Source organism: Spinacia oleracea, chromosome 5, assembly GCF_020520425.1.
Source record: "Spinacia oleracea cultivar Varoflay chromosome 5, BTI_SOV_V1, whole genome shotgun sequence".
Taxonomy (NCBI): domain Eukaryota; kingdom Viridiplantae; phylum Streptophyta; class Magnoliopsida; order Caryophyllales; family Amaranthaceae; genus Spinacia; species Spinacia oleracea.
Window position 1 is genome coordinate 3,134,770 of NC_079491.1, and position 22,532 is coordinate 3,157,301.

Below are 22,532 nucleotides of genomic sequence, written 5' to 3' on the forward strand. Positions count from 1 at the left end.
GTTCTTTGTCCCTCCATTGTCTCCTCACCACAATGCAATATCCCAACACCCATTAGCTGTTTTATATTGTGCCCATAAACAAAGGTAAACAAAAAAGGAAACCCCTTAACCATAAACTAAACCCCACCAAAGACTAAACAAATCAAATAAAACTGCTTGGTGTTTGGGTTCATCATCTAAGGTCATCCCCACCGATCGTTCTGATCAAACGGTCCACACGAGGCGCGTGGGCCCGGGGCCGCGGCTCGGGATAGCTTTTTTCTTGTGTGTGTGGATGGGCCAATAAAATAATTCCCTTGTATATTGCACACAGAAAGCAGAATAAATTCCGACTTAGATGTGTGTTTTATTCTGTCTCCTTTACCTAATCAATCCTGTTTATATAATAGTATTCCTTTACCTTCTTCCTATCTCCTCACCACAACTCAGCATATTTCTCATTCTCTCAAGTTTCTTTCTGATCATCAACAACAAAGGTTTCAACAAGCTGTTATATATTCAAATTGATCAAACTGTTTCAACAACCAAAATCAGAGTTTCTGTAACAAGGATTGATTTTTAAGTTTAAGGGAATATCATCAATCAAGAAACAACAATGGCAAGGTCTGAGACATACGAAAACGATCTTCATCTTGAAGCAACTGAGCTAAGATTAGGATTACCTGGTAGCAAAGAGCCACAATCAACTTCTAATAATGTGGCAAGAAGTAACAAGAGATCATCACCTGATCAACTGCATGAGGATTCCTCTTCAACAAACAATTCCAGTGTTTCTGATGCTAGAAATGAAGATTGCCCCCCTCCTTCCAAGTAAGTATTGATTCACAATCTCCCTTTAAATCCTAAACACACCATAAAAAAATAAAAAAATAAAAAAATAAATTGAAAAATGATTAGCAAAAACTTAACGATTTACATTATCAAAATCTGCAGGGCACAAATTGTTGGATGGCCACCAATCAGATCATACAGGAAGAACACCCTCCAACCCAAGAAGACAGAGTCTGATGTTTCTGGGATGTATGTGAAAGTAAGCATGGATGGAGCACCATACCTGAGGAAGATTGACCTGAAGTTGTACCAGAGTTATACAGAACTGTTGAAGGCCTTAGAAAGTATGTTCAGGATCTGTATCGGCCAATACTCCGAAAGAGACGGATACAACGGTTCTGATGTTGCACCTACCTATGAAGACAAAGATGGTGACTGGATGCTGGTTGGAGATGTACCATGGGAGATGTTCAACACTTCCTGCAAAAGGCTTCGAATCATGAAGTCTTCAGAAGCAAAGGGACTTGGGTGTCTATGAGAAAAAGAGAGAAATTCCTGTCAAAGGTGCTAAAATTCAACATAGATCAGCAGATAATCCAAGCAATGAAAAAGCTTCTGTTTTGGTTTAGGAATACATACAGAGAATTGTCAGATCAGAAAAAATTTCACTTTCTTTTTTTCATTTTGTGTTCTTTTTTGGTTTCTTGTGACGTTCTTGGATGGTTTTGAGTTTCATTCTGGTTTTGCAGCAACAAACTGATAACAAAAGTCAAAACCCCTGTACTTTCTTATACTTTGGATATATATGTATTCGCCTGAGATTCAATTGTACAAATGCAGAAAAAATAGATTTGACAGAGAAAAAAGCCAAAAGTAACAATAACATTGTTGACAATACATATACACTTATGTTCTAGAGTGTTCCCCCCATTTCCTCTGTCAATACTTCTGCAGATATCCTCAGAATTTACTTTCATAGTCAGGATATGACATCAATCAGCCTCTCTGATGGTCATATATTACAAAAACGATTTCTCCAATTTAAGACCCAGAACTTGGAAATTTTAGAAGTTCAAAAAAATTAAAGCAACCATATCATGTATGACTAAACAGGTATCTCACTCTACAAGATACTACATTATCTCTCAGCAAAAGGAATCATAGGATTGGGAATATTTAGCTACAATTAGCCACAACCAAGAAATACTTGGGAGAAAGTTCATAGAATCACATACCAAAAGGTTCAATGAGTTCAGACATTAGAACAGGTAAAGCTTGGTTGAATCAGCTGTAAACAATTGCAGTGTAAGTTACGTAAACTCTTCATTCCAAACTAGTGTGTCTAATTCTAAGTTCTAACCATCCCACACCCGAGTGTAATATGACACTAGGATCACTTTGATTAGACCAGAATCTCAGAAAAAAGAACGAGAAAGCCTAGGAAATAGACGTTTTCTACCTGTACACAACTACTATTCTGTTCTTGATTCAAATCCAAGTTGCACATATCACACTTCAATCAGATTTCATCAGTCAGAGTATAGAGCTACTTTAACTCTTTATAACTAGAACAACCAGCCCCCCATGACGAAGATCAAGTTGCAGGTTTATCCAGACATGCAGTCATCTATTCTGTCAAAATGCTACTAATAAGAAGAAAACAGTAGGTTCCATTACAGAGATGGTAAGGGAGTAGCAGGACATACTCCCATGTTCTCAGTATGAACTATGAAATGGTATCAACGGTCACTATCCTTCAAAACCCGGTTCAGAGTGCCAAATTCTGTACTCAAAATTCAGAAAATCTTGTCACTGCCACTGTTGCAACAACGTATTAGGGTATCATGTCTAGAAAAAAAGTATTAAGCATGACTATAAGACATTACACAAGTAAATATTCAGACTGCACCAAACCGTAACATAGATTCTTAGGTCGCCTTTAAGTTCATGGAATTGAAGATTCATTTTACGCTCAGATATTATAAGTTCATAACACCAACCCAGTTATATGGGATCTTTATTGTGGAAAGTTGCTCAACTAGCTTAATTCAAGATCAAACAAGACTCTTTTGAGTTAGGTTAGCCCACTGCTCAAAGGTTCTGTTAAGCCATTTCACCCATTATCCCACTTGTTATCCATGCCATGGATTAAACTTTGTCACCGTGACTCCATAGAGAAGGTAGACTGAAAGTTCTTTTCTTTTTCCTTTTTAATAAAAACACTGTAAATCGACAGATGAAGTGCAAAAAATAGGCAGCAAAAAATGCAAGTTGTATGGGAACATAATACTTCATCAACAAGTAAAGCCTATGACTGCAAACCAAAACTAGATGTGAAAATAATTATGAGTAATTTCAGTGTTGACCCTTCTTAATAGGTACTTTGTTAACAAGGAGGCCAACACTAATCCTTCAAACATTGATGGTAATCAAAAAAGCATAATGCAGAAAGGTACAGTGTATGTGAATGTGAGATAAGTTTAGTCAAACTACCCTTAAGGCTTAGGAGCACACAATATGGCTTTACAAAAATAATTAAAAGGTAGCAGAAAACCAGTCTGTCAGGACAATGACCCGGCCTCAGACAATTCAGTGGCTCCCCCATAAATACAAGGGTTTGATTCATTGTCTAATAAAAAGTAATAGACAAAGAGATCCAGTTAATTGCAGTTACACTCATTTCTGGGCAAAAATTAAGTAGCCAACTGATTTCACCCCTAGTTTGTCAAACAGATCACAGATTCCATGTAACTAAGAAACACAATACAGAAGTCAAAAAAGTAAATAAAACACTTCATCATAAGTTACCATTGACCGGAATCCGGAGGATACAAAACTCTTACCAGCCTTTAGTGAAGTGAAATCCACAGCGTCATATCTAAGGGAAACAGAGAATCAACCATGTCATTAGAGATTCCAAATAAATAAATCACATGTTTCGATTATTATCAGTTAAGAGATGAAAGGAGAGACTCACATAAAGTACCCTTCAAAGCATATATACTGATAAAAGGGGAGAGAATGTAAGACAGGCTTTAGATTCTTTACCATGTAGTCATGTTGACATCCTGCCAACCATATACAGAATTATCATGTAAACGTTAGTGGAGGTATCCACTCCTCCAATACTCACATGGTTATCCATCAAGGTCTAACACCAACTTGATCTTCCATGATATTTTGGTTCATCCAAAAGTAAATAGTGCTACATAATTCATCACAACAACAATTACTCGACAAGATTGTTTTGCACAGATCAGTGATAATAAGTTCACCTAAAAAGGGATAGTTTCTGGAGAAAATGTACATTACACTTAAAGGCTATGAAAAACCAAACCTAATACCATAGTTAAATCCTGTACAACAAAAGGTGCTGAGTTCAAAATCCATAATTCACCCAGAAAAAAGGAAAGAAATGGACAATAAATTAGCACATTATACAGAAATGATCCAACAGCACCATAGAAGTCGCCAAACATAGCATCTAGTAACCTCCGTTGAAATAGTTGGAAAAACTTGTGTCTTCCTGCTTTTGAACAGATTGCATTCTCGAATCCAATACTTCCAATTGAGATTTCACCCATGGTGGATTATACCTGGCATCCACCCACAGAGCTTCCCCGGTATCTTTGTGCTTGAAATCGGGATATTTGGGAGTTTTCTGCAGAACAAATCAGCAACAACGAGTGAGAAATTGAATAAACCCAAAGAGTGTCAACGGCACACCAATACCAACAAGCCAGCAAGAATCCCTCATTGGCAGGATCTAGGGAAATCCAAATGACTTTGCCTAAATTTCACCTAGCTAAAACTATCCAATGCAAAATGCAAAAGACCTACAAAGAAACCTTTAAAAGTAAACTGAAACAAAATTGCACAATGAAAAAATTATTGCTACATGTATTCATCTAAATGATGTACTAACTGAAGTATCTCAGTTTATGTCAAACTAACTTGGAAACAAACTACTTTAAGCGTGATCCTGTTAAAAATGTAGTAACGAATATCAAATGTAAGATGTTCCAGTTCTTTTTCCCTCTCGTTGTCATAAAATATTTACATACTAGTACACAAGTTTGTAACCGCTGAAAATAGATCTCTACAGAATGATAAGAAAGAAATGCTAAATTCACTCTCCACATACGCTCACGACAAAAACCTAACAAGTGGCAAATATAAATATATATCAAAAAGCTCCTCCCTCCCCTAAATGTCTCTCTCCTCCCACCTTTCACTTTTCCAACAGGATGTTCTCCTTTTTCCGGCCATGTCCAACGAAATCCTTCCACAACCAAACTCATTTTCCCCTCTCTTTCTCAACGGTTCACCCATGGTGCCTTTTTTGGGAAACTGTCAAGAAGCAGTGCTGAGGAAACTCGTCGGGTGGAGGAAAGAGAGTGACAATGAGGAGGGGATTATTGTTTTCCCTTTTCCCAGCCCACCTGTCAGATTTTTGTGGAGAGTGGAAGTGGAGAGTGTGCATAATCTCCTCATAACTAGGATTGCGTAAAAATAAATTCAAGCTACTTTTACAAACACAAACTCAAACTGAAGTACCATTATTTTTTATATTTATATATTTCACGGCCAATATTCAAGGGAAGGCTTTCGTCGCTAAGACCATAATAACAATGAACATGAAATTAGCTTCAGTAAAACCAGCTTTGATGGTTACATAACTCGCACCCCCGAGACCTTGCTATGTGGCTGTGCATTTTCTTAATATGATTTCTAGGGAAAGAACATATGCCTCCGAAAAGTCCCCTCATATGGCACTCAAGAAAATAGATGATACCGGCACCAAATATTCCTGCAAGGAATTGCATCATGAAGTATTGAAGTGTATGAATCAGCATGCCACAAAACCCAGTCGACACCCAATGAGAAGTTACAACTGAACTTGGGAGTGCCTTAAGCATTTGAATTCCTCATGGTGCATCCTATTTCAAAGGCTATAATTCACACCTGTAATCCCTTCTGAATGTTGGAGAAAATCCCAAAAAGATTGGTGTAAAAGCCTCAGGTCTAAAGATGTACTACGTACATGACAACGATAGATGAGTAAAACTATATTTTCTATGAAGTTTATTTCAAAAGTTATAACACATGTCTTAATACCATCATGATTTAAGTGAGAGGTCCCCTAATGGGCCAATGGCCAGGGGAATCATAGATGGCCTTAAACATACTCCATTGAACCCATCTCAAAAGCTAGTCTTAATGCAATGTCTCAAAATTTCCCTTGTCTACCACTTTTAAAGTATAATCTTATACTCCTACAAACTAATTGCCTTTTGTCTACCACTTTCAAAGTACAGTCTTATACTCCTACAAACTAAGTGCCCTTGTCTACCACTTTGAAAGTATAGTCTTCCACTCCTACAAACTGAAAGTTTGATTACAACTCACAAGTCTCCATAAGCTTTTAAAAACGCCTTAGGTTTCTGATGGCTTTTCTTGCCATCAAGATAATAAATTACAGTCTTACACTACTTGAAAGTGGCCCATGCAATACAAGGGATATAACTCATACCTTATCACCCTTCTCGTAGAAATTAAAGGACAAGTCTTTTGTAAACGCCCTTGAGTTGCTGATAGCTCTACTAGCGATGACGACAAAAACTACAGTCTTACACTATTACATGGCACCACAAACTTCCTGTTTCAAAGGTTATAACTCATACCTCATTAGCCTTTCTCGGTAGATATTAAAGGACAGGTTTTTCTGGGCCCTTCATTCGCCCCATGCCTCAACTGAACACCTATTTCAAACACTATAACCCAATGCTCATAAAACCCTAAAGGTTGAAGACATTTCCCAGGTGGAGCCGGGCAAAGGTTCCTAAGGCTGGCCTAGTTCCCTTACTAGTTACTACTATAGATGACATCATGCGAGAAGTTTCCAAGGAAAAACCTGCTTTCAAGGTTATTTACTCTATGAGACCTTTACGAAGTCTTGTAAGAAAAATATCATAATCCGAATGCTTCTACAGAAACTCCGGTTTGAAGCAAGATAAGGGAGTCAAATGTATGCAACCAAATCCCAGTGCTTCCTATGAGATCTTGCAAAATGCCAATGAAATATTAATAACAAGCTTTCAGATTGCCGAAAGCTCCTGATGTCTATCAGGACAAAGGTATACCACATCTGACATAGCCCCATTGAAGGCATAGCCCATACCCGTGAGGCCCTTCACGTTGCTATTGGAATCTCTTGGCAAAAATTGAAGGAAAGACATTTTTAAGCCCCTTAACCAAACTAAAAACATCCTTAGCAAAGCCTATTTAGAACATTGCACCTCATGCCAATAAGACCTCAAAACTCCTATTGTACTTGAGGTATCCAAATGTATGCAATGATTAGTGTGACTCTTTCGAAGCCAGATGGATTCTCCCAAAAGAATTTAGGAGAGAATATAGGGTTCGTTACAATATCTGAGACAACAAATATAACCAGCCATAAAATCGTCTAAGACAGAGCAAAACTTAGAAGGCTACGATTCAAGTGGTCCTTCATGTGTTGGCGGATAGGTTGGCGGATATTTTAGAAGGAAACTCATGTGGTCCCTTAATACACTTAGTCGATGACACTACCCGAAAAAACTCCTTCAGGCTTCGGTCCTTAATGGGAAGAAGACATTTGAAACTGCCAAATATAGCAATAACCTACACACCACTACCAAAAATGTTAATGATAAATCTCAACCTAAAGCTCGCAATGCACACCAATGACTCTATGAGATCTCTCTGTACTGAAATGCAAGATTTCATTTAGCAATCAAAAAAGATTCTCTAAGATCCCTCATCCCTGATAGCTCTTATAGCTCATGTCCCTATAAGACCATCAAATGCCCAAAAGAAAGCAAAGGCAAGGTAGTTCAAACATACATGATATGGAATTCATGTTCACGAGGCCTTTCTAATATTATATTTGGGAATAATTGCTGCTCAAGAAGAAATAGAAGAGGAGTTACAAGATCCTTTAGTTGCCATTTTGACCATAGGTGATATTGAACTCATGTTCACAAGATCTTTCTTAAGAATGACATATTTCCCAAAGGCTTCACACATTACATAGATCGTGCAATTACCATCTGGAATTTAGAACACTCCATGACATTAGTTTCAGAGAAATCCATCGGAAATATCATTACAGGAATTTGAAGGCTCTAACTCATTGCTTGTAAAACTTAACTGGAAATCGAACAGGTATCTACATGAAGTCTATAAGTGCATAAATAAAGCATCAAGACTACCACTGGAATTTCTTGATAAAATGGGGGGAAAGTTTGTAAGGCCACCGAGGTCTACCCATGACCGGTAGAGATATGATATTGCACTCACAAAGTTACAATTGACCTAGTTTAAACCCATTTCAAATGCTACAAACACATACCCCACTTCACTAAGAATTAAATTTCTCATTTAATTTCATATACTTGAGTTTCTTTGTTGTCCTTTCACAAAAAGTATTCATGTAGTATATGAACTTATCTTCAAACTTATGACTATTGCGAGGTGAGTGACTTTTCATTTTTATCTACTTTAGTCGATATTATATGTGTTCATGCTAACAAGAAATGTGGTCATAATGGGCAATAACACTTTTTCAAAGAAAAGAACGGTAAGCAGATGATTCTGAGATTTCTGACGTGGTGTTTATCGTGAGTATATTAGAAAAGACAAAAATACAGCAGCAACAACGCGCAAATTGTTTCTCTCTGGGAAGCTGCCATGGCTTACGTGATCATTACTCATTAGTGGTGGGACTGGCATGCTGCTGGAAGAGGGGGTGTAGAACTGGAGTGGGGTTTTTTCTTTCACAATTTGGATTTATGTGAGCTCGCTCATAACATAAATTTACGAAATTTTAATTAGTTCTGACAGTTGATCTTAGATTTATTCTTAGGTGAGTCCTCGTCATATTTGAGCCCATCAACAAAAACTATTAGAATACCCTAAAATTAGTGGAGGACATCACAACTCAATCGACTACCTTGTTCTTCCGGTTGTCCCACCATTCCGTTGGATTAGCAAAAAACGCTTGCCACAACTCTTGAGTGGAAAGCTTACTAGGTGCAGCAGTGTTGTCAAACTTCGCAACTGTCAGTCAAAGAAAGCATGTAAGGTCAGCCGGAAGTTCCAAAAAAAAGAGAAAAATCCAAAAATCATCCTTATACAACCGAGCTGATATAAAGATATGAATCACCTGTTGCTGTCGAGTCAGAGCTGCCATCATATAAGGGCACTGGAGAAGAAGAGTTCCTTTCAATAAAGTTCAGTTGCTGAACAACCACCTGGGAATCATGAATTGTGAGTGTGTATTAGAAAACCTTATTCAAAGCTAAGAAGCAGGCTGCAAGAACTAAAGTCAAAATTACCTTGTAGTAAGTCTGCTGTTTCCCATCTTCACTTTCAACAGTATCTGACACCAAACGGCCAGAGACATATATCTGCTGACCTTTCTCTAAATGCTGGTGAGCTACATGTGCCAGTTCTTCCCAAAATGTCAAATTGATCCTACAACAAAAAGTACCACTGACTGCCTTCATCCGCTTATAAAGAGACTAATGTTTCTACCACAAAAAAAAGTGCTTGCATTTTACAAAATGGTAAGTTAGCATGGAGTAGTAATTAGCAAGGAGATTGGATTTTGTCAGCAGAGTCTTGACTCATGCAGGCTGTAGACCCCGATTCTGTAAGGCAGAACATTCACTTTTACCAGCAAGTCACACAGGCCACATCATAATCTCTAACCTAAGGTTTTGTAGAAGGCAAGAGGTAGAAGAAGTGCCATTAAAACGCAACCAACAGCAGGCTACTCTGGACCCCGACAGAAAAAACTGGTTGACGTCTACCTAATACCTAGTATCTACTAAAAACCATAATATTTCTGGTAGCAAAGTTGCTTGACAGATAAGTGTTCTAGGCTTCTAGCTGAACCCCAGAAAAAAAAATTACAACAAAGCCTTAGTCCCAAAAGGCCAAAATGATTTGGGGTCGACCAACCTCGGAAAATTTATGAAAAGATTTAAAATAAAGGCAGAGGTAATCATCATAAACACATAGTTCCCTAAGAGAATATGAGGAATCAGAGAACGGAAATGGGAAATATTTTGTCTGTGGCTATGTAAACACTAAGATGCTTAGTTTTACAATACCAACTGAAAGTATCCTTCATAATTTGATTGGATTTGGCAGAGATGGACTATGAGTGAGCCAATTTCCATGCCATTATGCCAACCCAAAAGCGTTAGCTATTAGGTGGAGAATTTAGCCACACTTATAAATTTATCCTTTTTCCAAGTGCACTCATTAATGTGCGCAAGGAAATCCCAGAAATCTCCCTCTGGCATGTGTGTTCCTCTAAATACCTGAAACATAATATTTTGCTCTGACCTCACTCAGGACCCCAAAGTACCCACTTTACTCTCAGTTGATAACACTTTTTACGACTTCAACACTATGTTTGGATAAGAGGAAAGGGAGGGAAGGAAAAGGGAAAGGAACAAGCTACCTTGTTTGGATAAGAGGTTGGAGGAAGGAAGGGGAGGGAGAGGGGGGGATCATTTTTCTCTCCTTCTTTAATAAACACCAATCTCTCCAAAATTGGAGAGATTTGAAGGGAAAATGGAGCTCCGCCTTTCCCCTCCCCTTCCTTTCCCTTCTATTTTGTTATCCAAAACAAAGCGTAAGAGGATTTTTGGATGGACAGAGAGACTAGCATATTAACATGCATAGCACCTCTCTTGCAGCCCAAAGACATTACACCTAAATCCCATCACCACATGCCTACACAGCTACATCAGTAATCTTGAATTTGAAAGGAGGCATGATCTCAAGAATCCAAGAGAAACTTAAGTGAAGTCTTGAAGGATACTTCCATTGTCTGATTTGTAGCATTAACGCTAATGATTTTATAGTCACATCTACAGTGAATGTCCATGCTAACATCCCAAACATGTGTGTTTCTTCATAAGTAGACTACAGTGCCCTCATCTGAGATTACAGTTGCCGAGCTTATTGTCTTTAAACATGATTAATCAACTGAAACATCAAAACCTTATTTCCCTTGCTACATGGATATTGTTTCCATGTTATCACAATCAGAAAATTCTCTCGAAGCTCTAAAGAAGTCACATACTTAAGTCCACAATCTCTAAGATTGATCGGCAAAGAAATTCCACATTCTGTCATTTAGGAGCGTACTCGAAGGCTAGTTGATGATTATGCCTATGCAGTGCAATAATCTATGGAGTTTGAAGGCAAGAGCTACGGCGAGCAGCCCAAGACTGTGGAAGCCTCCTTCGCCTGGGTCGTCAAAATTAATTGTGACGCTTCCCTTTGTGATGTTGGGTGGGGTGGCTTAGGATTACAAGGGAGATGTCATATTTTCTGCCACAAGAAGGATGAAGGCCTATTGGCCTTCGTTGGTGGCGTAATGCAAGGTTACTCGTGTGGAAGCCGATAGTCAAGTCTTGGTTTCCCGCCTTTGCAATGCTTCAATTTACTTCAACCACCTGAATTCTATCTTAGAGGATGTTCTTTCTATGAGTTTTTTTTTTTACTTCAATAGATGGTGCAATCTGCCATGAGATGGTAGTTATGGTACTCACCATCTTGCTCGCTTAGCTCCTTTTGGTCATGAGCAAGTTTGGGAGAATCATTGTCCAAGTGAGGTCTCTCCTTGTGTAACGGACTAACGATGTATCCTTTATCTATATAATAAAAAGCACCATGGCTTTTCCCTCCAAAAAAACCCTCTAACCACAGATCAATTTCACCCACTAGGTGACTAACACCTCTATGTCAGTTCAAATACATACTTCTTGCAAAATATGCACATGTTTTATCTCTGATTTCCATCTAAACCCCGAAGTTGCCATAAGCAAAAACTCAAGCTCCAAACTTTAGAAGAAAAACCTAAAATTTGCACTAATTTGAAACATAAAACTATCATACATAATGGTATTGACACTCTTTATTCTAAGAGTCTAGATAAAGTAACAGCAGAAAGATCTTTGTTGCTTCAGATTACACCCTAAATATTACGGAGTACATAAATTGAAGGGGCGAAAGGCGATGTCTAAATCTCATAACCCTAAGGAACTAGAGGCCAATTACAAACACATTTTGAATTTAGTTGTTTACTCATATAACATGTCAATTTCCCAACATAAAAACATTACAACAAAATCATTCCGCTTTCTACAACATGCTTAATTAAGTATAACAGTATTCCAACTTATCCAACATAATCTTAATGCCCATAAGGAAAAACACCAAACTACAACTACTTGACCGCAACTATTAGAGTAAAAACCTAAAAGCACCCCATTTCAAAGATTAACCCAACAATGTCAAATATGAAATTCAGAAAACCAAACCATTTACTCAGCAAATTGAAACAAAAACCCAACAAAAAAATTATCAAATTCAGAATTACCAACTAGTATCAGTGGGAGATTTTCGGACAGCAAGACGAGTAGAAGCAACAACTTTCCCGGAACTAAGTTGATTAAATTGAACAGGCAACCCAACAATCCCAATAAGCTGAACAGAATTACACAGTTCTTTCTTCCACTGAATCTCTAAGGGTCTTGGGTATGTTCCCATGGAGTCGTAGGAGTCTCGATTGTCCATTGAACATCTCGGCAGTGTCTTGCACACCAGGTGTTTGATGTTTTGCCTGAGTGAAAATGAAATGAATGAAGGGGATGATTGAGATGAACATGCAATGGAAGTTAGGGTTTTGAGGGGTTTTTGAGGTTTGCAGGACAACAAGATTGTTGTCAAGGTTGCCATTTTTGTCTGAATTTGGGTTTTCCTGGTTCGTCTCCCTTTTGTAAGGTTTTTATGCGTCTCTCCGCGCCAAAGCTTGGTGGCGGCAATACTTGAATCCGGTTATTGTGGGTTTGGGTAATAATATATACGGGTTCTTTCATGAACTACATTATTATTTGCAATTAATCAAATTTTAGTTTAAAATAAAAACATGTGATGATATAGCTCAACCGTTAAATATATAATGTTAAAACTTTTAAGGTTATAATTTTCAAAACTTTTATCATACATAAATAAAGGTATTTTACGATAGAAAAATACAAATAAATAGAAGTATAAATGGTTCGGTTTGATATAGTCTAAATTTTTTAGTTTGGTCTAATCTAATATGTAGGTGACGAAAAAGGTTAGGGGAATTGACTTACACTCCAGTCACCAACCACCACTCTTTTTATCCCTTTCACTAAACCTATTGAATTTTTTATCCAATGAACGCGGGCAAAATTGATGGAAATGGCTAATCGTATTCATTTCTACAGTAACGCATATGGAATAGTTATTATGTACGGAATATGACTTTTTTTTAACCTCACGATGGCTTATCTACTATTAAATGATAAAATTATAGGTTACTACGTTACTCCCTCCGTCCCGAAATACTTTCACCGTTTTTCTTATAAATTCGTCCCGGAATACTTGTACCGTTTCTATAAATGGTAAATTTTTATTAATATTATATCAACTACTCTCTTCACATGTCACTTTGTGGTCTCATGCACCCTCCCCTCTTCCCCTTACCCCATTTAAAAAGTTGACACATATCTCTATCTATATTAAAAAATACAATATCAACTATCATCTAATCAAATAATAAGTCAATTACTTTGTATTAAACTTTGTGCCGGTCAAACCGGTTTAAGTATTCCGGGACGGAGGAAGTATTATTCGAATCTAATACTTGTATATTGATATTTTGAGCTGTCAACTGATACGGAGTACAAGACTATCGAATGAAGTAATAGTACATCCATATTTTAGAATGACAAGTAATGATATCATTTTTTTCCATAAACCACAATACCACAAAACAATAAATATTTTTAAGCTACAATCGGTTCTATCTTGCAAGGTACATCTAACTTATTTTTACTCCGGAGTTTCTTTTGTTAATTGAGGCTTATAAATGAGAATTTTTTTAAAGTAAAAGCCTTGGCTGCACACTTGCACTAACGTACCCCCGATCACATGATGAAAACTTCATCGAAAGATAGCTAATCAATAGTCCATTAGTCCCTTGATACTCAGATTTTTTGTACCATTCACATAATTCACTTTGACCCCATTTTATTTATAGTATATGAAAACAAATGTTAGTATATAATATATTGTTGGCTTCATCTTAATATATATTTTCAAAATATTAATATTTGTATAAGTTTTTATAATATGTAGTTAAAGATATTGGTGGTCAAAGTTGTACATTAACAAGCGTGTCAAATCAAAACGGTGCGAGTATTAAAGACGAAATGAGTAAGGGTTTGTGTCCATTTTAGAAGCAAACATCTTCGATCCGTATATGAGGACAGTCAAAAACTGATCCAATCCGACCAACATCCGACAAAAGCCGAATTGACCCGAAATAAAAGGTTTATGCATTCAATCTGTACGGATACAATAACCTCGTACAAATATTATCCCATTAGACAATCTGTAACCGATCGATGACCGATTTGACAACCATATATAGGTAGATGAATAACTTGAGCCCAAATCAAATTGGACTATAGGAATCCATACTTCTCTATCGGGCCAAATTTGTGGCCACCACACTCACCTCGTCGCTCTTCACCAGCAGACTGAAAAACGTTTCACTTTTTTCTCTCTCTTCTCCGCAAATCTCCATTGTTGAAGCTCCCCAGCTTTCTCTCTCCTCCGAAAATGTTCGCTCGTAGGGCGGCCCAACGGCTGTTGGAGATCCGTCAAGTTTTCCGTCAATCTCCACAGGTAATTGCAAATTCCCTCATTTTTCATCGTCGGTTTTTGCTTATTATCTCTCGCATTTGCTACCGAATCAAACGGCAAGGAAACGTCTGAGAAAATTACCTTTCCTGTTATTTTTTTTGCAGGCTTCTCGATCCTTTTCTTCTGCTCTCAACTTCGTAAGTTCTTGATTTGTAGTTTGTTCGGGTTGACCCGTTTCTTCCGATTGCAAATACTTAATTTTAGATTTTTAGTTTTTGGAGTAAAAGTTAATTTGTTTCTTTTGATATAATTGGCAGCACCTTGATACACCGGATAACAATCCTAACAATCAATGGAAGTTCAGTGAAACAAACAATCAAAAGGTGATTAATTTGATATTTTTTAATTTTGTTAAACTTGAATTTCATAATTTTCAGCTGATTCTATATGCATATTCTGTTGCAATTGGGGTCAGTTTGAGTATAATTAAGTATTTAATTGTTATAAAGTGTGTTTTTTCATTGAAATGTTTGCAATTGCGAATAGTTATGAAGCGCTATGTGTATATGATTGTACAAAATTTATATGCAAAGGATCAATTGGTTTAGGTATATGAAGATAATTTTCTTTCGCGAGCTAGTTGGTGGTCGAATTTTCACGTTGAGATAGATATTCTGTGCCATGGGCTAGCGGCTAATTATGATGATCAGTGAGTTTAAGCATGAATGGATGGTGTCTAGGGCCTCGAGGTTTAGAATTCGTTTCATTGAGGGATACAATATTCATGGAATTAAGAGAGACTAGAACTTGAGTACTATAGTTCAATCATCGAAGATGTAAAGGTTTTAAATTGTACCACAAACATAGCCTAGTTGGACATAGCTGATATGTTAAATGTTTTGAGAGCCCTTGGAAGGAGTCATGTTCAAATATTGGATCTAGGAAATCATATGATCTTATTCCCTCTCAATGAGACTGTATAACGTATCCCCTCAGGAGTTTGGCCGGTCCAAATTTTCAGGTCAGAAATGCAAAAGATATACTGATACCTGAAGTTGATAGTGGAGGGTTTTAGTTCTGCATTTAACCAGCCTCCAAGAATAAAGAAAAAAATTAATACTGATTGGTGTGTATTGTGCACCCATTATCTGTCAATGTACATTGGGATGTTAGTATTCCCATGGCTTGTTTGGTTTTAGAAGAATTTATCATCAATTGAAATTTGATTGTCTCTCCATTCAACTATTTTTAGGTATCGTTAAGATGTCTTACAGAATCTCAGTCCTTGAGGAGTTGTGTGTTCATATCACTATATCAGTAATCAGTCTTTCAATTTAAGTAATTAGTTTTATTATGTCTTTCTGTCAATGCCGATATTTTCTTCTATAGTTTTTCATCCTCTCTCCTTGATGGCCCTAACTATTGGTAATCTTTATTGCTTGCATGTATCTTTATGTCATTTGTACATTAACTGTAGGATGGCTGTTTTACATTAGTTTTATCCTTCAAATTCTTTTCTGAATATCTGGCCATATTCACGTCAGGTATACTAAGTTATGGAGCATAACTGTTTCCATGTAAACTTAAATTCTATTGCTGATTCCTCTAAATTGTGACAACCAAAGTGTAGTCGCGAGACAAACATTGCAACGATGATGGGTTATTTCCTTGAAATGTGTGCATATCTAAATCCTGGCAGCGATTGTATGTTTGAATCTTCAATAATGATAAGTCTTTTTACAGAGTTAGAGATGCTGCAATGCCGTGTTTAAGCTCTGTTTGTGGGCTCTAAAATTTTGATTGTATCTTATTTTGTAGGTGAAGGAGATATTGTCTTTCTATCCAACCAACTACAAGCAGTCTGCTGTTATTCCTTTGCTAGATCTCGCACAACAGCAGCATGGGGGCTGGCTACCTGTTTCTGCCATGAATGAGGTATGCCCAGAAAGTGTCTTGCTAATGGTCTTGTTCTTAATTTATTTAAATCTATTTTCATAAAAAAAAATCCTTATTTTAAATTATAATATATTTTGATTATTGTGATGGTAAGTAGAATTTAAGTGATAGTCTGATAGAAAATTATACAATTTGGTAGCAGTGCTCTATGGTATACTTGAATTGAACACATTCAATAACCCCCCCCCCCCCCCCCCCCCCCCCCACACACACACACACAACCCAACCCAACCCGAAAAAGAAGAAGATATAATTCATTACTAGGCTTGTTGTTGCACTGCTGTAGATTGAAGCATTGAACACTATCTGTATGTTCTATACTAGGGATATCTATCAAGCTCATGTAGTAACGAATAATCTATACTTGGACTTTTCTGATATATTGAACTCGTAAGAAATATAGTGTTCAACATGAAATGGGAGAGGCAAGGTTTCACCTGCTGATATGGATGCGGTCTCACTCAAGTTGCATGTTGGTCCTGGGAATCTTTCGATTTTGTAAAATTCACTATGTGTGTGGAGAGTTGAGGTTTGACACATGAGGGGAGGAGAAAAAAAGAGACTGATTGCTGCAGTGTAGCATTTGAGGATTTTTGCTCAAGATACTGACAGGCAACTTCTTCGTTTTAACTAATTGTTGTGTGCAATGCAGGTGGCCAGGATAATAGAAGTTGCTCCTATCCGTGTATATGAGGTTGCAACTTTCTACTCGATGTTCAATCGAAGCAAGGTCCGAGGTTCATGATTGGTTGATTCCCGATTATATTGTATGACACTTTCCTCTTGCTTGATCATAAATATATGTCATTTCTTCAGGTGGGAAAATACCATCTTTTGGTTTGTGGAACAACACCTTGTATGATCCGTGGCTCACGAGAAATTGAAGAAGCCTTGTTGAATCATCTAGGGGTGAAGCGAAATGGTTAGTCTTGTTAACTATTTTATATGGTTTGTCAAAATTCCTGTGTGATGAAATCAGGAACTTTATAATAGTTTTTGTTTGTGTTTCTCATCTGCAGAAGTGACAAAGGACGGTCTTTTCTCTGTTGGAGAAATGGAGTGCATGGTGAATGCTCCCTTCATTATTCTGATTGTTTGATGCAGTTTAATGTACGTCTCTGTTTGTGATTGTAAGTAAAATATAAAGTCAGTTTGTGCTTTGTATTAACAGGGATGTTGTGTGAATGCCCCTATGATTACCATTGCTGACTACTCCAATGGATCTGAAGGATATACCTACAACTACATTGTAAGGCCTTCATACTGCATTTCTCACTGTTTAGTCATCAATATAGTAAGTTAAGGCATCTTTGGAAATTTATGTTGGGCTTTCTGTCAAATGCAGGAGGATGTCACTCCAAAGCGTGTTGTGGAGATTGTTGAGATGTTGAAGAGGGGAGAGAAGCCACCTGTAAGTCTACTTAGCTGACATTTTTATCCCCCGATAAACCCCTGGATTACTCTTTTGAAAATTTGTTCGTTTACTTTTTTCTGTCAAATAGAAAGGCCTTTTTAGTGGACAAAGCTAATACAATTAATTCTCTTTTAATTAATGCAACTTATACTGTTATGCTAAAAACTGGAACTGAATCATGTATTTATCTAGTCAGGATTTCAGAAAAACTTAATAGAGGCTAGATACAATCATGATTAAGCTGTCAATTTAGATTGACACCCAAATTATGGCGTAACAAAGCTACAAGGTGTTTCTAGAATTTACTGTAAAAGAAAAAAGGGTCTTCTGCAATTTGATCATAATCATTTCTTTGCTTGCAATATGTTTCGGTACAATCCTGATGAAATTATAATAGTGTGAGGCACTTTAGTACTCAGGTTAGTTATCCCCTACTGGCTCTACCCATTTACCTAGGGTAACTTTCAGTACTCCAAATTCTTTTCTTGCAAGACTGCAATTGTTGAAGATAAATACTTCATTCTGTAGCCATAATCTAGTAGCAATAGAGCACCAAGTGAGTTTCTTCATATCTAGGAATATCCCTGAGCTTTTTAAAAGATAGCGACTTAAATAGTCTGATTACTCTCCTGCTTCACACCCCTGGGGTACGTAATAGTTGCTTGTGTTGTTAGTCTTGAAAGAGCTGCAAGCCTGCCACCACTCTGTAACGTATACCTGGTGTTGAAAGTGCTCATAATTCCCTCCCCGACGCTGCAATTCTTGCTCATCACTTTTTTGTGTTGCTGCCAATGCTTCACGTGACATCACGTCATTGCTAACCTGATCTTGCTGCTCCTTATATTTTGTTTCTCTACGCTTCACTTCAGTGATTGGATATGGTTGTAAGACTTTGGCTCAAAGCAAAAAACACACATTTAAGCACTACTATAGGGTCCTTGTTTCGGCACCAATTATGGATTGCACTGGTTAAGTATTTCACTACTTCTGCTAGAAATACTAATGTCTTCTGTCACTAATATTTTACTTGAATGGGCCGCGTGGATCTGAATTCTGCACAAAAACCTTCAACTGCTAATTTCAATTTGATTCCTGTTAGACCTCTACAAAATCGAGTTACGTTAGAAAACTAATGCTTACCATTCCCTCGAGACCTTTTAAATACATTGTAGTGAAGCTTTTGTACTGGTAGAGTGGTAGATGCCCCAAAAAGCACTTGATGGCGCTTAGGCTTGGACACGAAAATGGAAGGAGAAATGGTTCTTCTCCCTTAACTGTGATGTCATCTTGAAGGACATCTTCGATTTGTATCTGCCTTTTAGCTGTCTATACATAATGTGTTCCATTTATCTCCAAGCTCCTGTGTAGAGTATCTAACTTTTTTTCGGGCCGGGCTTAAACGGGCCCGGGCCAGACTGTATTTTATTCGGTCTAAATTTTCTTCAAATGGCTTTATATATGAACGGGCCGCACTGGGCCTGACCAAAGTCAAAGCAATGTAACCATACCAAAGCTTATTTTGTGCTGTAAAAAAAAAAAAAAAAATCCAAAAAACAAAAATAATTAAAAAGACATCCTAACCAATTTGATTTATCTACGAGTTTCATACCAAAATCCCTAAAACCATTTTGAAGTTCAAATACTTTTACAAAACCATAAGCCCATTAACCTGCAACCACAAACCACATATATAAAGAACTTCCCTTCTTCCATTAAACCCTTTCTAAAGCGGTACTAGCACCTCATGATTCGCTGCCATCGCCTCTGGAACCTCCGCCATCGATTTTCCTCTCTTCTCTCTCCTCCATATTCGACGATTGCAAGCCTTTTCAATGTTGATTCGTTCTGCATTTTATTGTTTGAATTTGTGCAGCGAGAATCAAGCCCCATGAGTTGAGGCAGAAGCCCAAGGCAGATCTCTTGGCTCAACTTAAGGATCTCAAGGCTGAGCTCTCCTTCGCGTTGCTAAGGTTACCGGTGGCGCCTCTCAGCTCTCCTTCGCGTCGCTAAATACCGGTGGACATGACAGGAGGGTGAGAGAGAGATAGTTGAGAACTAACGCTTATAACACATAACCGTGTAAGATCTAATCCCAACCCTTTAAAATCCCGTTAAAAACAAACCCTTTAACAGCCTGGTCCATTTATAACATTTAAGGGCTGAGCCCGTTTACAAACGTGCTGGATACGGGCTTTTACTGGAGCCCCAGCCCATTGAACAGGTCTACTCCTGTGTAGCTGTCTCCTTGCATGATGCATTTGTTTCTTCAAGCTTGTATTCATATTTTCATCAATCTTGTGGTGGTGGGGGGTCTTGTACTTCCATCCCATTCATCGAGGCAATTGAGTCAGTAGATTACCGCTGCTTCCGTTGATAGTAGGCCATGCGAGGGAAACCTTCAAAACGGACTTAGAATAAGGATGCTGGTTTAGAACCTCTTTGTCTTGCCTTTCCCTTTCTTGCTTTCTCATCATTTGATAAGTAGCCTTGAAGAATCTGCTGCAACTTTGTGGAGTACTTAACTACTTCATATGAGCTTTCTTCCCCTCCCTCCACCAATTTCATCAGAACCTGAAATCATGGTAAATCCTTTACTACTTGATTGTTAGGCTCTCTAACCCCGAAGCTTTGACAAGATCACCATGTGCTTTCTCCACCACACTTAACTTAGAGATCCCTGTGCGCTTCTAAATAGAGCTTTCACATTGTTGTTGTCATATTCTAACACCAAGGACCAAAGAGCAAAGTACGCTAACTTTTGCAAACTCCTGCATCTTAATGGCACAAGCAGAGAGGCCATGTTGGGATTCAAAGAAATGGCAAGTTTACGTAAGTACAACATAACAATAGATTATCATTCTCACTCTTTGGCAATGCAAAGCATAAAGCCTTTACATATCCTTTATGCATGATACAAGCATCCTATACTTGACTACTTTTGTGCGTAAATACTAAATAGTTTGTTCCTCTCTCCCTTAGTAATTTAACCTCTTGGTTTCTATGTTCCGTAAAGAAATTCAAAATAAATTCATCATCATCATCATCATCCTCATCCTCATCCTCATCCTCATCCCGATTAAGATGAAACTCCATCAGAACTGATTGGATAAAAGTCTGCTCCATATTGAACACAACCAAGGATCAAGCAGAACCCCTAAGGACAATATGTCCAATATCCCTCGGACCATTTCAGAGAAAAAAGTAACTACTGGAATGTGGACACACAAATTGATAACTCGAGTCTAGAAAAAAGTCAAACCCAGAAAAGAATCTGAGCTGCCTTCAATCGCTTCTGAAGGTTCTTGTGTGTACTTTCCGGCAAAACTTAGTGATCAGCAAGACCTCCTTAGCCATACGGTCTCCCTGACAACTGGTATAAGCTGGTCAAAGGCTATTGGAAATTTATCAAAGATGGTCTTTCCAGGAGCTTTGATCGAACGCCTCAGTCGTCCTGCGACCTGCAATTTCGGATCTGGAAGAAATACCGATTTTTTTTTAATTGTAAGACATGATTAATTGTTGTTGACTGTTGTACTGTTGTTATTTTCTCTCATTATGTTGACTGTGAATTTTTAACACAGTTTTCAGCTTACATGCATCTTCTATAACTCTGTACATGCTATGGGGCTGTGAGCTTTTGTGTGACGGAGTTGCATTCGCTCTTTTTTTTTTTTAATAATATCTGAATGCATAATTGAAATATATTACTAATGTATTATTTAAAATCTTGAAGAAAAAGGTAAATTATAAAGCTATCTCTCACTCTGATTGGTCTGTTTCAGCCGGGCACCCAAAATCCAAACCGATTCAAGTGTGCTCCAGAAGGAGGACATAAAACATTATTAGGTGAACCAAAGCCTCCTCCATGCAGAGATCTCGACGCTTGCTGAGGTGGCATCTGCACGATGGATGCTTCAAATAACGTGCCATACACCCGCCTTCGCTCTGAAGAGCTTGTTGTAGCATTTTTGCTGTATTGATGCCCGTTTTTTCCATTTTAACATTATTTATGGTGCTTTAATTATAGATTTATTATCGTTGTTCAATTCGATATGAGCTCTTGTTGACCTACATTACTGCATGAGCCCCCATAATGGGAAAAGTAACCCTTGTTATGTACTTTTGGTATTCCTTGTGGAAAAAAACTCAGAACTATTGCTATAAAAGAGCTTGTTGCAATTATGCACTACCAGATTAAACATTGTTGTTACCTTACCTCTTTCATCAGTTTTTCAGATTGCTTGTAGACAAAGAAGGTCATGGGCCGGGCTGGGCCGAGGCCCGATCCAACCCGCCATGAAAAGCCCATCTAGGGCACGAAAAGGCACGGCCTGATACGAGCACAAAGGGTCACGGGCCAGGGCTGCACTGTATTTTTTTGAAAAAGCAGATAAAACACGCTAAATTTAGTAAAATTAGGATTAGGCACGATGGGCTTGGGCCATATTTGAACTGTAAGTTAACCCAGCACGATGCGGGGTGGACCTGGGTGGGCCCGACTCGAAGCCCGACCTGGCCCACAACTATCTTTACTTGTAGATTGACACCGGTATGGAAGGACCCTAAACCATACAAAGTATTAACTCCGTTTCTGAATGTATTTGGACCTGTATGACTTACAAAAACCAAAGTTCTGATACAGGTC

General features: G+C 37.9%; 3 protein-coding genes across 3 annotated transcripts; 2 read left to right on the forward strand and 1 right to left on the reverse strand.

The window, feature by feature from the left end:
• The first annotated feature begins 308 nt into the window (after positions 1 to 308).
• LOC110783783 (auxin-induced protein 22D) lies at positions 309 to 1,597 on the forward strand. Its single transcript, XM_021988153.2, has 2 exons — positions 309 to 810; positions 934 to 1,597. Exons 1-2 carry the CDS (start codon positions 596 to 598, stop codon positions 1,307 to 1,309), a joined length of 591 nt encoding a protein of 196 aa, XP_021843845.1. The 5' UTR covers positions 309 to 595; the 3' UTR covers positions 1,310 to 1,597.
• Positions 1,598 to 4,031: 2,434 nt separating this feature from the next.
• On the reverse strand, positions 4,032 to 12,678 carry LOC110783775 (protein OSB2, chloroplastic). The gene is made up of 5 exons (XM_021988145.2): positions 12,218 to 12,678; positions 9,153 to 9,291; positions 8,981 to 9,068; positions 8,768 to 8,874; positions 4,032 to 4,432 (listed from the first exon to the last, which is right to left on the reverse strand). Exons 1-5 carry the CDS (start codon positions 12,574 to 12,576, stop codon positions 4,256 to 4,258), a joined length of 870 nt encoding a protein of 289 aa, XP_021843837.2. The 5' UTR covers positions 12,577 to 12,678; the 3' UTR covers positions 4,032 to 4,255.
• Positions 12,679 to 14,328: 1,650 nt separating this feature from the next.
• LOC110783765 (NADH dehydrogenase [ubiquinone] flavoprotein 2, mitochondrial) lies at positions 14,329 to 22,086 on the forward strand. The gene is made up of 10 exons (XM_021988140.2): positions 14,329 to 14,559; positions 14,682 to 14,714; positions 14,835 to 14,900; positions 16,336 to 16,452; positions 17,126 to 17,203; positions 17,290 to 17,395; positions 17,493 to 17,539; positions 17,645 to 17,722; positions 17,819 to 17,884; positions 21,670 to 22,086. Exons 1-10 carry the CDS (start codon positions 14,494 to 14,496, stop codon positions 21,775 to 21,777), a joined length of 765 nt encoding a protein of 254 aa, XP_021843832.1. The 5' UTR covers positions 14,329 to 14,493; the 3' UTR covers positions 21,778 to 22,086.
• Positions 22,087 to 22,532: the final 446 nt, after the last annotated feature.

Excerpts from the sequence above, each read along its gene's own strand:
- LOC110783775 (XM_021988145.2), bottom strand. The coding sequence starts at position 12,576 with ATGGCAACCTTGACAACAATCTTGTTGTCCTGCAAACCTCAAAAACCC. Across the intron at positions 9,292-12,217 it reads TCTCCCACTGATACTAGTTG|GATCAATTTGACATTTTGGG; the intron begins GTAATTCTGAAT and ends TTTTTGTTGTAG. Across the intron at positions 9,069-9,152 it reads AACAGCAGACTTACTACAAG|GTGGTTGTTCAGCAACTGAA; the intron begins GTAATTTTGACT and ends CATGATTCCCAG.
- LOC110783783 (XM_021988153.2), top strand. The coding sequence starts at position 596 with ATGGCAAGGTCTGAGACATACGAAAACGATCTTCATCTTGAAGCAACT. Across the intron at positions 811-933 it reads GATTGCCCCCCTCCTTCCAA|GGCACAAATTGTTGGATGGC; the intron begins GTAAGTATTGAT and ends CAAAATCTGCAG.
- LOC110783765 (XM_021988140.2), top strand. The coding sequence starts at position 14,494 with ATGTTCGCTCGTAGGGCGGCCCAACGGCTGTTGGAGATCCGTCAAGTT. Across the intron at positions 16,453-17,125 it reads CTGTTTCTGCCATGAATGAG|GTGGCCAGGATAATAGAAGT; the intron begins GTATGCCCAGAA and ends TGTGCAATGCAG. Across the intron at positions 17,723-17,818 it reads GATATACCTACAACTACATT|GAGGATGTCACTCCAAAGCG; the intron begins GTAAGGCCTTCA and ends TGTCAAATGCAG.